Source organism: Cyanistes caeruleus, chromosome 3 (assembly GCF_971803275.1).
Source record: "Cyanistes caeruleus chromosome 3, bCyaCae1.hap1.1, whole genome shotgun sequence".
Lineage (NCBI taxonomy): Eukaryota > Metazoa > Chordata > Aves > Passeriformes > Paridae > Cyanistes > Cyanistes caeruleus.
The window spans coordinates 69,561,813-69,576,695 of record NC_141703.1 but is presented as its reverse complement, the minus strand read 5'-3'; the positions used below and the strand labels follow the sequence as shown (position 1 = coordinate 69,576,695).

At 41.4% G+C, this 14,883-nt stretch overlaps 1 protein-coding gene and 1 long non-coding RNA gene across 15 annotated transcripts in view; one reads left to right on the top strand and one right to left on the bottom strand.

Annotated features, from left to right (window-relative positions):
- Window positions 1-10,922, bottom strand: part of ATP8A2 (ATPase phospholipid transporting 8A2) — a 314,521-nt gene extending 303,599 nt beyond the window's left edge. For 3 of the 14 annotated variants that reach the window (XM_086881728.1, XM_086881719.1, XM_086881724.1), the window contains exon 1: window positions 10,764-10,899. Coding sequence is in view for 4 of the 14 variants with exons in the window: in XM_086881719.1 (XP_086737845.1) it covers window positions 10,764-10,842 (79 nt within the window). In the remaining 10 variants the exon portion in view is untranslated. Of the gene's footprint in view, window positions 1-437; window positions 581-8,343; window positions 8,524-10,763 lie in introns of those variants that run through there. The other 11 variants (XM_086881722.1, XM_086881730.1, XM_086881741.1 and 8 more) reach the window with 9 other exon arrangements.
- Window positions 1-14,883, top strand: part of LOC147654221 (uncharacterized) — a 36,576-nt gene that overhangs the window by 14,335 nt on the left and 7,358 nt on the right. The gene's annotated exons all lie outside the window — the stretch shown is intronic.

Sequence of the window (14,883 nt, the reverse complement as noted above, 5' to 3'; positions counted from 1 at the left end):
GACCTTGTTACCTAGCTAAGCCTTTTTTCTGGGGAGGAGTTAAAGCACAACCTACTGAGTTTGACTTGTCACTATGTTACCCTACCTCAATGAGAGTGTCTAGCCAAATCATTTTAACTGTTCCTTTTTGTAAATGTTGATGTTACAACAGCTGTCTTTTGCAGGTTAATTTTTGATTTATTTGTAATAGTATGCATGTTAAAGCCTGTACAAACAATCAGAAAATGTTATCGTCATTTTTTCTGCCCATTTTAAAACTTAGTTCTTCTTAATTAACTTATTGAGTCATCTTTCACAGTTCTTCTTACTGTGAATTGATTTTTCCATTATAGGTGCATATAATAGGAAAACTCCTTGAATATCTCTTCATATCTTTTGCTGCATGAGGTAATTCTAAAGCATCTATTTCTGCTTTGACCTTAGTTTTATCTACTTGCCTTTCTTCTGTTAATCCAATTCTATTTTTGGCTATAGCCTCAGTCACAGCATAGTCTTCTAGTTGAAGCGCTGCCAATCTTCTTAATGTAGAACTTCCCTTCCCCCTTCTTCAGGTTGTTAATCACTCTTCTCAAATTTTAGTCTACAAAATTGGATATATCAATTTTCTTATTAGAATTGTTTATGTCAATATGGAATCATTGTTAATAAGCAATTTAGACAGTAGAAAATTATGCCAAAAAACCTACAGAAATATAGTTTATAAAATTACCTTGCAAAAATGAACCTTTCTAAGAAGTAGGGGATTAAATAAAAAGTAATGTTTTGTTTATTTTGTCCAGAGTATCTAGGTGGACTTATTTTCATGAGGTCTGACACCACCAAAGCCAGATGGCAACCGTGAAAAAAATAAATGTAACTCTAACGGCTGTAAACTTACCTGACTAAAGAAATACTTTTGCATATTTCCCAGCACCACACAAACACTATGTAGCTGCCTGTAATCTTCATCTTGCCCTCTGAAGTCGGTAACTAAAATTATTTCCTTGCTCTGGAGTCACTGATGACAAAATACTTGAAACTGCAGTGAAACAGCTTTAGCTCCTCACAAAGACAGAAGCTACCACATCACTGCTGCCCTTCTCTACCTCAGTAAATTTTGTGGCTTCTGCTCAGGATACTAATATTTTATTACTGAATGCTAGTTTGTGTACTAGCTCTGACGTTAATAAAAAATATGGTTGTTTGCAGCTGGTGAGTCTCAAATTAATGACCATGTACACTCCAATAGTACCACCCACCCTGGCGAGATGTGAACTGGTACACAGAAACACAAAACTTTTCATCTCATCAGAGGGCAAAACTGTTCTCATTTGATTTGAAGCCTGTAAAATAATGATGCAGAAATTCAGCAAGATGTTTGTGCCTGTAAAGTGCTGGGTGTCTTAAGAAGGGACTTTAATTTTAAAAAAGGGAGGAGGTTTCTGGTAGGAAGACGATCTAAGATTAACTCTTGTCCTTGGTTGTCAGGATTTCTCTATATAGAAGATGACACTGATAAGAGAGTTTAATGTCTCTGTAAACAACAGTGTTCTAGCAGGAATGGCAAGTACACACACCCTGGGAATCTGGCTGTCTAATGAACCAGAAAGTACCAAAAGGAATACTAAATTATTTAAGTCCCCTGCTATTTAGCACAAACACAAAATTGCACTGTCTCAACAAGATCATATCAGATTTATTATTACAGCTATTTTATTTCCATTTTCTCTCTCTTTGGGGTTTTGGCAGAAAGCCCTCAAAGAAAATGGTTTGGGTAATTAGCTGGCAAGCCAAAACTTCAACAAAACCATCCAGTGTTGAGGACTGCAGAATCTTCTTTGCAGGCCAGTATTTCTTAATGGTGAAAGTTTAGGACTACTGCCGTCTCTCCAATTGTTCAGGCTGGGAGCACTTACTGCTCTCTCCTATGCCATGCCAGACACAGTCCCTTGCATCTAACTTGAATTCCTACCAGAACCAACCTGGCTAAGAACACTTGAGGCAGATAGCACAGAATATGGAGTCGGGGATGGAAGTGGCCAGAGATTTAAAGCAGGTGCATCTACTGTGATACAAACCAAACTTCTTGTTTTAAGGGGAGATCCTGCAACTAAAGAGGCCTTCTTGGGTCTAGTGTAGGATTTTGGATTTTGCACATGTCCCACTCTGTCACAAGAGAGGGAATGGTAATGGAGTGATGTTGTGTGTGGAAGATACTGTGTTCATAGTCCCAACTAAGAGATCCATGACAGAAGGGCTACCTGGAAGACACTAGGGAAAGTTTCATCTTGAGCTATGTTTATCCAGTGTTTACTGGACAATTTTAGTGACAGTATACATTACAAGACACAGGAGGAAGCTCACCTTTTCCAGAAAATGTATCCTTAATTCTTCCTATTTTAAGGGCTCAGCACTATATAGAAAGACCTGAAAAAATATCTGTCGCAGTTTAACCCCAGCTGGAAAGTAAGTACCATGCAGCTGCTCACTGCTCTGTCCCAGCTGAAATCAGGACAATGTCACAAGATGGAATGGGTCCAAAATAACTCTTAAGTAATGAGATCCTTTGCACATTTGCATGGTCATTGACTGATACTTGCACTTTCCCAGTGTCTTTATTTGGGACCCAGACCCCCAAAATTTTTTTTCTGTAAGAAGTGAACTCTTTCTCCTGAGATATTTCAGATCTTTCTAGGCACTCCTTTCTCTTTCTGAAGACTGATCACCCTGCTTTGTTACCCTGATGATGACCAGTAGGGTTTAAAGACTTTTCAAAGATGAGATAAGCAAATTTCAGATTTGTAAATAAAATTACTTTGATAAAAAAACAGAGAGTATGAACTTTTTTATTTTTTACTGAAGATTGTGGGAAAACTTCCGCAAGGATCAGGATTTTAGTTAAGAACTGATAGTGAACGGTGCCCCCTCTTCAGGCAGTGCAGGATTAGGATAAATTTGGCTGGGGCAGGGCTAGCACTCTCTCCACCTGTCTGTCTGCTAGGCTCTTATGAAAGCTTCTTTTTTCCCCTATGACCAGTCAGGTAAATGGCACAAGGATGGCTTCCAGATGCAGATTTGTACTAGTGAAACTCTGGGAAAAAGATTTGATTGTTAATCTGTAAAGTAGAAGTGGTACCCTCCCAGCCTGGGTAGCACCTGCATACCTTAATTCCCCTGTCTCTGGGTCTGGCTTCAAAACAAGGCACCAGGATTGATGTCAATGTATTTCAGTGCAGTAGTGTCAAGATGAATAATGAGGAATGGGGCCACCATGCTTTGAGAAGATTTATTGCTCAAGTAGCCAGATAAGATGTCAGTCTGAAGGAGTGAGATTTAGAGGAGCAACAAGTCAGCCATAGCTCAAGGTAGTCACGGGTTTCTGCTTCACACAGCAATATATAACATTTTGGTCCAATAGACAGTTGACACAAAACTTGTTTTTACTTACTAAACTATCACCTTTGCTTAATTTTGCTGCACTGCCTCTGTCTCTTAGCCACTAAGTTGACGGGTCATGTACCCATACACACACTTCTATTACAGCTTCTAGGTCTCTAACCTACTCTATAAATCACATTATTACAGCTCAAACTTCAAACTATTTTACTTAATATAATTTCTTACTTACTCTAGGCATATTCTTACTTATAACTATAGAAACATAAGTTTATAATTTCTCTACCCAATGTCTGTGTACCTTCATCATTACATTAACCCAAGCTCTTTCTAAGGCTGCAGATTGAACCCTTCAGCATCTGTAGAATTTTCTGGTTTTCCACTTCCCACACAGTAGCCATGGCACCACTGAAGCAGTAACTATGCTGAGCTTTCCCAGTGATGCAGAAATGTTGACTAAATGTCATCTGGATTTCAGATTCAAGCTTCCAGGTTAAATCCTGACTCCCAGCTGTGTAACTGATATGACAAATGCAGATGTAACCTCTGTATCTGTTTCAGAGTTATGATGGCTGACGTTGACTTTGCACATGCTCTTTCAGCATCTTTCTCCCATTTACAAATAAACAGCATCTGTTAAACAAGGCGACATATGCTTAGAGTATTTAAAGGCACAAAAACCCCTGGGGTACTTGTTTCATATATCCTTTGAATAAGCACTGGGTTGAATGTTCCTAGATCTCACAGGCACAGGATCTTAGAATGCCTTTACTCTGTGTTGTACAAACAGGCAGAACAGTGCTGGGTTGACAAGAGATAAGACCTGAGCCCTCCTTCTGTTCAAAATATAAAAATTTATCAGGGTGATGTTATTATAAGGAGATAAACCCTTTGCTTTCACTTTTTCTAACTACCTGCTCATTTAATAAAATCAAATTAATGGGTTTGGTCATCTACATTTGAGTAATTAGAAATTAAAAATCAAGACCTCACAGTCAATTTTAAATAAGATGTCAGGCTGCCTTCTGTCCTTTATAGAACCTATACACTAATTTAATTCATGTTAATCCTGATTTCCAGCACTCTAAAATAAGGTAGATTCATCAAACCATTAGCTAAAACAAACTGACACATTTTACTGGATCCATTATGAACTGATACAATCATAGCTCTTCCATTTTAGTCAAGTGGAGGACAAGTTCTCATTTACCTGCTTTTTGCACTAATACCCCAAGGCAAGAGTTTTCAAAATGTTAATCAGAACAAGAATTAACAAAAGTACCCTGTGAAAGGGGGAATAGCAGCAGAAATATATTTAAAACCCACGGTATGTGTTGTGATCCTTCATCACAACATGAGAGTGTTGAGGCTAATTTACTGACACTTCATGTTCATTTAAACTGGTTTTAGAACTCACTGCAAGCTGCACCTGCAGCTGTTGGGAGAACCTCCTGTGAATGTCATGTACATGGATGTGATATTTTAACTGCAGGGATTGTGTCACTTCTGTGAGGAGTCCAAATAGGTGGGTGGACTGGGTCACTCACCAGAATCTGCATCACATCAGGTTTGCCTTATCAGCCCTTGGCTTGAAATATAAAACTTTGCATCTTCTGTTTTCAGGTCTTTTTGCTCCATTGTAGTTTCCAGTAATCTCATTTAAAATGTCCCAAAATCTAGAATTACTGTCATGTAAGTACCAGTCAGCAAGTGATCTGACAGACAGGAACTTCGAAACAGGCAGGCATCTATCCACTCCTTGGGCTGGAAAAAAAACTGTCCAGGAACTTTTCTAGTGAGCAGGATTCATTATGAAAAGTTGGCAATAATGATAATCAAAAATCTGATAGCTTTCCTAAGAAATACTAGAATAACTGAAAATAATGTATTTTCAATATTGATAATTAAGGGGTTTTTTTTTTCACTAAAAATAAACCCCCAAGCTTTGTAAAACCTGGAGTTTTTTTCTCAATCTTCAACCATCTCAATGATCTTTTCCAAATTACCCTTTGAGTGCACCAGCTAGGAATCAGTTATCTAAAGTTCTCAGATGCCATGTCTTACATCCCTGAACTGCTCCAAAAGGCTTAAGTAGCTTAACTGGAAAAGATAAGAGACTGAAAAGAAAGTGTTTGTGGCAAGCCACACTTAAGAGCTGTCCCAGAAGCAGAAAGATGTCGCTGCAGAGATACTCACCTGCCTTTTCAAAATCTAGTATATTGCTCTGCTCTATCAGGTATATGTACAAGAAAGACTTTGTGATTAACTATCCCTTAAAAGAACATGTTGGCAATCGGTCTCTACAGATACTGTCTGTAACAGATATTCTAGTATCTGTACTACTACAGGCTTAATTAAAATGTGTCACAATACAATATGGGACAGGAAAATAAGTCTGAAACACTTCCCTGTTGTAGTAATAAAGCTAACCTTGGTGCTTGGGGAAACAGATGAGCTGGTTGTTCATAGGGCCTTCAGCAAGGCTTCACTACAACAAAAATGCCTTGTGAGTTGCTAATTGGAGAGTGATCAGTTTTAGATGCTGACATCAGTTTTCAGATGATCATTCAAAATACCATCTGGAGTTAACGGGAGCTATCAGCTTGAAACTTCTTGGGGAGGGAAGAAGGATTAATGGTAAGAAGAAGAAGGAATGCTTTAGAGCAACTTCACTTATCAAGCCATAGATTTCCAGGTTAAAGAAAAAGAACCCGCAGAGCTGGCAGAGATCAAGACTGCACTCGAGCCTTGTGGCAATGGAAATGCAATGCTAAATGACTATTCTTTCTATGCCCAGTGAGTTCCATCCAGGAAGTACACCCAGCAGTTCCAACGTCTTGGTGATATTCTAGGACCTTGAACAGAGAAGCAGATTTCTTTGCAGTCATTTTACTGTTAGATATTTTCATCCTTCATGGAACTACAGTGGCATTTCTGCCAAATCACACTAGTAGGGCAGTGCTTTTAGGTCTACCCAGAAAATGAGAGCACTGACTCACCCAGCACAGGGAAGTATACTAAAAGCAGATATTGCTAGAGAACTAAAATCTGAAACAAAAGTCCTGTGGAGAGAGTGGCACAGAGAAGGAATAAAACAGTTTCTATAAATAGACATGTGTCTATAAATGTGTCTGTTTGCAATGGAGTTATGAATACTTAAGTAGCATAACATAAGAGAGTTCATATATTGGCTATACAGCAGAGTGGAATTTTTGACTTTTATTAAATACATTCATTTAATTTGATCCTAGAAACAGATAGATAGTTAAATATCTTATGTCCTCAATTAACTCCTAAATAACTGTGTTCCTTATCATATGAGTGGTTTGATCTTTAATGGATTTATTAATAATCTCACCTCCTCCATCACAGTAGGGGAAAAAAAAATGTTTTTTCTGCCACTCTTCTCAGGACCTTGGTTATTTATGAAGTTGTTCTACAGTAACTGTGCATAAATCACCTTTTTCTAATTCACCATCCTAAGGAGGGGTATTTTAAATTCCCTCCTATTCTAATGCAAACTAACTCTCACAGCCAAACAAGCTTTAAGCAAAGGCAGCAGAAGTTCAGGCTGGCCTCCAGTTAGCCCTGTCACTGTCACCACCTCACTTTAGAGTCGTGTGAGATCCCACACAGCTTGAGAAGGCTCCCCTTTGTGCTACTATAGAAACATAGTAACGTAAAGCATGGGGTTTATTGTGATGAGCGCTTTGTCAAAAGGCATAATTGTCACTGGTGTTTACATAAATAGGATCGGGCCTTTGATGTGACAGAATAAGCTGCACATTATACAACCCTGCGTGCCAGTTAAACATGGATGAAAAGAAATGGGAGGTCTGTAACACACCAAATTGCCACCACGCAGTTTGAGTGTGTGCATGAACAAACACGGACTGAAGTAGTCTGTCTATTCAGTAGTAACTTCTGCCACTAAACTGGTAGGAGTTTGGTCTTCACCTGGAAAAGTTTCCCATCACAAAGCAGAATTTCTGTGTGCCAGGGCTACGGCTGCAATCGTCTTGCTCAATGTTTCGGTAACTCTTGGTGATGCTAACGGCAGTTAAAGCATTTGCTGAGGAAATACACCCCCCTGGTCAGTCCCCACTGTCACTACTCATGCCAGGTACACTTCTCTCAGCAGAACAGGGATTTTTCTCTTAGTTTAACACTTTTAACAATAGTAATTAAGGAATCTGTTTGCTCAGCACTTTGCTAACCCCTTCATAGGGGTTGTTTGCTTAAAAATGCATCCAAGGCAACTGCTGATCCTCCTGAAAATAGGATGTAGGTATCACGTGAGGTGACGAGGGTGAGCTTCAACGTTAAGGCTTTGTAGCCTTCGTGCTTTTTACACCACCTGAACCTGTCCTTCACAAAACCAAATTACACCCTATTTGAAGCAGAAACAGCCATCATGCAGAGCTGAGGATGTATTTCACCTATGGAACCTGTGCATTTCATATGTATCTACAGGAATTACGTATAACCTGTAAACGACTACAGATAAAATCAAAGAATCATTACAGCTGGAAAAGACCTCTGAGATCATCAGGTCCACCCTTTGACTGAGTACCACCATGCCCCCTAAACATTATAGCAAAGAGCCATATCTACTCATTTTTTAACAATTCCAGGCATGGTGACCCAAACACTCCCCTGAGGAGCCTGTTCCAATGCTTAAGCATCTTTGCTCAAGGATAAAAGCTTTGAGGAAAGTACAAATCCTGTGTAGAGTTTTAACTGCTCTGTATGACGCTTCCCAACAGTTGCAATCATAGTAATTATATCACAGCACAAAAATAGCCCCAAAAAATTCTTGCATAGACATTTCTCTGAAAAATGGAAGAGATAGATCCTTTACAAAGAAAGGTGTAAGACTCTTAAGATCAAAAACACAGCATAAACTATAAGCAAGTATGTCACAGGAAAAGTAGATTAAAAACATATAACAGGAGTATTGTTTCATACCATTAAATGATGTTTATATTTCAGCTCCTCATGTCCTGAAAGAAGATTCTGTTACTATCTTGACACTAAAAATATTTTTCTTGCTGATGTGTATCAGTGAGCAGTTGAAAGACCACAGCAAGTATTATCAAGATCAGTTGTACTTTTAATCCATTATAAAGCGGAAATTCGATTTTTTCCCTAAAAAAAAAAATGCCATTGTACAATCACCCAATGTCATATTGACATTTTTTTATTTTTAGTAATTTTAAGGAGGCAGGAAGGAAAAGAACAAGTTAGTCTTTGATGTCTGTGGTTACAACAGTAAGGAGCTAGAGACTTTGAGAATAATTTAAATCAAATCAATTTATCTTGGTTGGTACAACATTAGAGCAATAAAGAGGTTTACTTGTACAAGGGAAAAAAAAAATCAATGAATGAGCAAATGCATAAAAAAGATGAGCAATGATCATCTGAGTGGCAGAAGGTGACTTCCCATCTCTAAATTCTCCCTTTTACATCATCTGCTTTACTGGCAAGTGCTTTATACCGGTGTTAAAACTCTATCTATACAGGTTTAAAACTCTATCAAATATACCAGTTACACTTTATTCTGTCTTAGCACACGTGGAAGTCACACTACCAAGTTCAGGAGAGTAGAAAATCTGAGACAAAAAGACATTGTTAGACCATCACAGAGGTAGTGTTCTTCTTGACTAAAGAGGAATGGCATCATTGAGGCACAACTTAACCACCTATACCCACAAGAATGATTGTGGACCGTCCATGACCAAGCACTGGAGATATTCAAGAAACGTCTGGACACAATCCTATGCAATGTGCTCTAGGAGGACCCCAGTTGAGCAGGGTGGTTGGACTCTCTGTGATCACTTCCAACCCATCCTGTGTGATTCTGTGATTTACAAAAGCAGAAGCTTCAACTCCTTATGTATGCCACACTGAAGCTAAACATTCTCCAAGTGCCAATCCAGTATCTGAAGGGTGCCCAGGTTTGGATGCCAAATGTTAAGTCACAAAAAGATCTGCCAAACTGCAGCTCTGGAAGAGCAGCCTCCCTATCACAGGACAGGGCTTCAGATCGGACTTGCAGAAGTGGACACAACCCCAAACACTGGAAAGTGGAATCTGCTTAACTGCAACTGTTTCATCTGAATGGCTTAGGCTGAAGATAAGTAAAGCTGGTAATATGCTAAATCCTACCCTGAAACCTTACCATTTCCTTTGAGCAGGCATTACACACCTCTTTGCTCAGCATCCAACTTACTTCAGCAGCTATGCAGAAGTCCCTGAAGTTCTGTCCTTGTTACCAAGCAGTGAGACCAAACAGTGAATTGTTACTAGAGTGACCAGGTTGTGCAGAGAAGCCAAAGGGGAGGTGGCTTTCTCCTTTCAGCTAGCTCTAGCCTGGTTCCATGAGCTGAACAGCCATGAGTGGATAAAGGACATTTCAAATACAGCATCATCCAAAAGCAAATGCTTTCCAAGATGGTCTGAGATTTAACCCAAAGCAGAGCCAATCAGGAAATGTGCACATTTCTCATTGAAACAAAAAGTGCTGAAGCAGCATTGTTCTACACTTTTTCTCACCACAGAGACTGTACTAGGCACCTAAATATTTCGCACAGGAACGGGTGTCTGTAAGTCACCAGCAATGTCACTGATGCTTCATCTATGCCCAAGCAGAACATACCACAGCTGAAATAGAAATGCACCTTGGTCCTACAGAAGTCAGCCTAAGTCCTTTGGGAGCAGAATTCTACCTTCAAAGTCTTCCATTTCTGTACACATATTTTTGTTTGTTTGTTCATGAAGTAGTTGGCAAACAGTTTCCTAAATAAACCTCTTAAGAAACCTTGTGATTTACCTCTCCGCAGGCTCACTGCAGTGCCTGATGCTCTCCCCGCTCCTGATCACGGGACAGACGCCCCTGACCGGCGCGGTGGGGTGGGGGCACCCCTGTCCCCCCTGCGCCGGCGGTACTGCCCTCTGACTAGAAGGAATTTTCCTGTGGAAACTATCAGAGCCGAGAGAACGGCGGGGGACGCCGTGCCCCTCGGGGCTGCTCTCGCGGCGGGATGCCCGGCCGGGGCGGCAGCGCGGGGGGCAGCGCCGGGCCGGGCTCTGCAGCGGGGGCGCGGTGCCCTTGGGGCCGGCCCGGGCGGGCAGCGCTGTGCCCGGGCCCCGCGGCACCGCCTCGCTGAGGGGAGCCCCCGAGGGGGCACTGCGGGATCCCCGAGCGCCGCGGCCGGCGGGGAGCTGGGGCGGCAGGGCCGGCTGGCCGCGCCATGGAGGCGCCGCTGCCATCCCTTCCCTTCCCTTCCCTTCCTCCCTTCCTTTCCCTTCCCCCGCGCCTGCCTTCCTCCGCCGCGGCGCCTCCTCCCCGCGCCGCTCCCGCCCGCCTCGCCTCGCCCTTTCCTCACCGGCCGAGGAGTGGATCTTGGAGGATTTCCGCCGCAGGGACATCTTCAGCGCGGTGTCCAGGCCGGCCCTGCTCGGCATGGTGCGGCCGGCCGGGGCGCGCTGGCCATGGGCCCCCCCGCACGCAGACGCCGCGCTGCGGCCGCCGGCACCGCCGCGCCCGGGCTGCGGGGGCGGGCGAGGCGCTCAGCCCTGGCCGGGCCCGGAGATGCCCTCCCGGGGAGCCGCTCACGGCTCCGTGAGCCCGCTGTGAGCCACCGCGTAAGGTGCCGTGAAGTCAGGGCCTGGGTTTGGTGGGGGGTTTTGAGGTCTCTGTCTGCAACTAGTATTTTACTAGACATTTTAGGCGCGTAAAGCATCCCACGAAAGCCCCCGCTGGGATCAGGATCCCTAACCGGGCTTCTTTGTTCCGGTTACAAGGGCATCTTTCATCACTGTGGCATGTTGCCAGCCTCATCACAAAAGATGCCGCTCCTTCTCAAAATGTCCGGTAAATCAAGGATAAAAAAAGAAACAGAGGAAAGATTCATCAATGTAGCACTTACAGCACATGACCTTTCTGTGCAAAACATTTCCAATCATGAGAACTTACCTATTAAGGGCAGGCAAAGAAGAAGCGTAACTTAATAGGAAAAAAAAAAAAAAAAAATAGGTAAGGCAGCATCTCTGAATCTTTACAGATCCTGGTCTTAACCAGGCATAGCTAGCAGCAGTTGCCACATCTTAGTGGGTTGTTTGCTCTGCCAGATGAGCTTTGAAGTAGAATGCTTTAAAAGAGGCAGAATCATCATAGGACAAGGATATATTGAGTTTTGGGAAGATCTACTGCATAAGAAATGTGAAGGTCTTCTTGAAGGTCTGTGACAAGTGGCCCTAAGTCTGTATGTAAACCACTTGACCCTACAGAGTTGGCTACCACTCATGATGGGTAACTTGGGTGTTACTTCAAAGATTATAAATAATACTAAACCTCTGAATCTTGCTGTACTTTGGTGTCCTCACCTATGGTATAGAAAGTGATACTTTCTAGCTACAACTTCACAAAATGTTAGAAATAGAAATATTGTCGACAAACCACTTTGCACTTCCTAAACTCAAAGTAATCCAGAACTGTGGCATTTGACAGTGACTGCACTGAATGCATCATAGCCCACTGGAAATGTGTGTTATGCAACAGGACTGCTGCTGACAGATATTTCTTGCCTGTGAGAAGATTTTACTCATGGATTTTGTCACTCTGGGAGAAGTGGCCCAAGAGCTTTTGTGAATTAAATCTTCCAGTAAGGACAATACCCAGTGCTGGCATTCCTGCATGGCTTTCCCATTTTAAGACCATGACATGGAGCTGGTTATCTTCATAACATCATTTTCTCCCTCAGCTTGTTCTTTCTCCTCTCCACAAATTATTTTCTATTATGGTCAGTATCTTTGTACCAGAAAAAATTGCCTGGGGAACAAGGAATCATTTCACATATATTGTTAGCTATCAGACAAGTTAAAGTGAAGTTCTCTTTGGGTTCAAGCTGTCAGCTCAAAGTCAAAGAAATTGCTCCCAAAAAAAGACCAAAAAAAGAATGGCAACTCCTGGATTCATGTTTACTTTTTCATCAGAAATTAGCCCTCAGGTGACCTGTGTTTACAGTATTAAATTACAGTTAAAGTATTGTGGACTGCCTACCTGTGAGCCCATGTAGCAGCTGAGGACATTTGTTCCTTCACATGCACTGCACTTGCTTTCACCTCTGCACCATCACTGTTCTTCAAGAGTGCTCCAGCTTGAAAACCATCTGCCTTGCAGCTGCAAGGGCTACTCACTCACCTAAACTTGACTGCTTCAGTGCCTCAAGGAGATTTAATTGCCCACCTCGACATGGGCTGTATCTCCATGGAAAGTGCTTCCTGAGCATTTAATGACCAGGCATTTTAATAAAGCTTACTGTCATGGAAGAAACAAAACACATTTTTGCCTCTGCTCAGAGTAAGGACCTCAAAGGAAACCTGCCTGCAAAACCTGTCTCAAATCACAAGTTGATATAATCATATACTGCAGTTTAGTGGGATGCTGAGGGGAGAAAGTGGACTGCAAAATTGTCCAAGGAAACCAAGTGTGCAGGATAATCTCGATAACTGAGAAAGAACCTGAGTCCTGCTCAGCAGGCTTAAGAGTGGGGCCTGCAGGAAAACTTAAGTGTGCGGTCCAGAGCAGTTGTGTTTCTGAAAGCTCGTGTTCATTAGTAACCAGCTGACAAGCTGTGGGTTAGCCCTGAGCTTTGAGGAAAGAAACAGCTCATTCTGCTGTGCAGGACTCACCTTTGTAATTTTGTTATGCAATGCCTGTCTTTGTCATCATGCTGATGTGCACTAAATTGTGTATTATCGGACCATGAGTCATGGCAGTATTATTCCCTGGGGTCTGTCATAATGGCTCCATGGGTTGAATGATGTACCAAAAAAAAATTGAGTTGGTATTTTTCAAATTACAATGTGCTCACTTTTCTAGTATTTATAGCAATGTACTTTCAAATAGCTCAGTATGCATAATAATTATTTCAATGTAATAAATAAAGCAAAGGCAGGAAGAATGGTCCTGTAGTTAATGTGCCAGACTGGGAGACAGGATATCTTTATTCTATTTTTGACTGTGCCAGATGCTGTCTGGGACCTTAGAGAGATTTTTAAGCCCAAATTTCCAAAAATGCAAAAAGATGCATCCTCTGCTCCAATTACTAATATTATACACAGAGACTGGTTCTGTAAAAAAAATAATGGAAAGAAACACACATTACTCAGAATTTATTAGTGTAGTGGAAAACATAACAGTCTAATCAAATGTGAGAATTAATTATTATCAAAATGAAAGAAAAAACAAAAAAAAAATGAAAGAATGCTACTGCTACTTCTGAAAGAAAAAGAACAGAAATAAGAAACTATTTCAACTTTTTGTAGTCACACTCTCCCTGTCTGTGTTTTTTTTTGGTGTGATGCTTACCCTTCCACTTCCCTCTGAGACCAATGGTCAACAGTGCTGGCCTTTGTAAAGCAGTGGGTGTCGGGGCTGCAGGTGGTCATTGGTGTCTTCCCAACAAATTCATTGCTGAGAAAAGCAAAGAACTGCTATAAGGCTATTTTTGTTTGGTATTTAAAATGCCTTCACACCTTGCTCTTTATCCATTTGACTACTGCTCCACTTTACATCCAATTGTATTGTATGGGATGCCATTTATGTAGGGTACATACTTGTTCTTTGTGTAATCCCTCAGCTATCTTTGTCCACTTCCCAGATCTGCACTGCTTTAGCTGACTGGTGATGAGCTCTTTGTAGCCCCAAATTCTCCAGTGCCAAGGCTGTGCTCCTTTTTTCATCATCCTATGCCTCTTCTACAGTGTCCTGTGAGTCCACTCTCAGGGGACTCTGCTGTCATACCAGGCCTGTATTCCTCTACATGCTAATATGTTACGCATCGTTATCTTAGATATAAATGATGTTGTACATCATTATATTAGTTATAAACATCTCATTCTCCACAGTAGAACTTCTTGTCACTCTCCATATAAAAGCCACAATGGCGCCATAAAAAGTTAAACAAAAGTAAAACAATTAGAAATAGCTACCTTCCCATTATAGATATTGCTATTGCAACTAAGTAAAAGAAAGCCACAAACAGGTCAATAAAAGGTCAGACAAAATGAGGCTCAGTCCTGAGGCCTTGCAAAGTCAGGACAAAGCCTGTGGCCTCCTGCCAGCAGTGGTGATATTAGGCTACAGGATGAGAGTAATTGCATGCCAGTTCTGCTTGTCTAACTCTGCTTGTCTTAAAAAAAACCAACAAAACAAACAAACCAACAAGATGAAAAACAACATAATAGACTCTCTTGGTCTTAAACCAAATCTTTGTGCCATGGTGCTTTGCCCCTGTTTACATGCACAGGATCATAATGAACATGATGCAGATAATATGCTGAGCTACAGGGGATGTCACTCATCATGACATTTTTTAAAAGGTTAAAAAAAAAAAAAAAGGTAAAAGATCCAGGACTTACTGTTTCTAGACTGATAGAGAAAGTGTGCTTGGCATCTCTCAGCTTGAGAAAATAAATGAAATAACTTAAGGATCTTCTTTT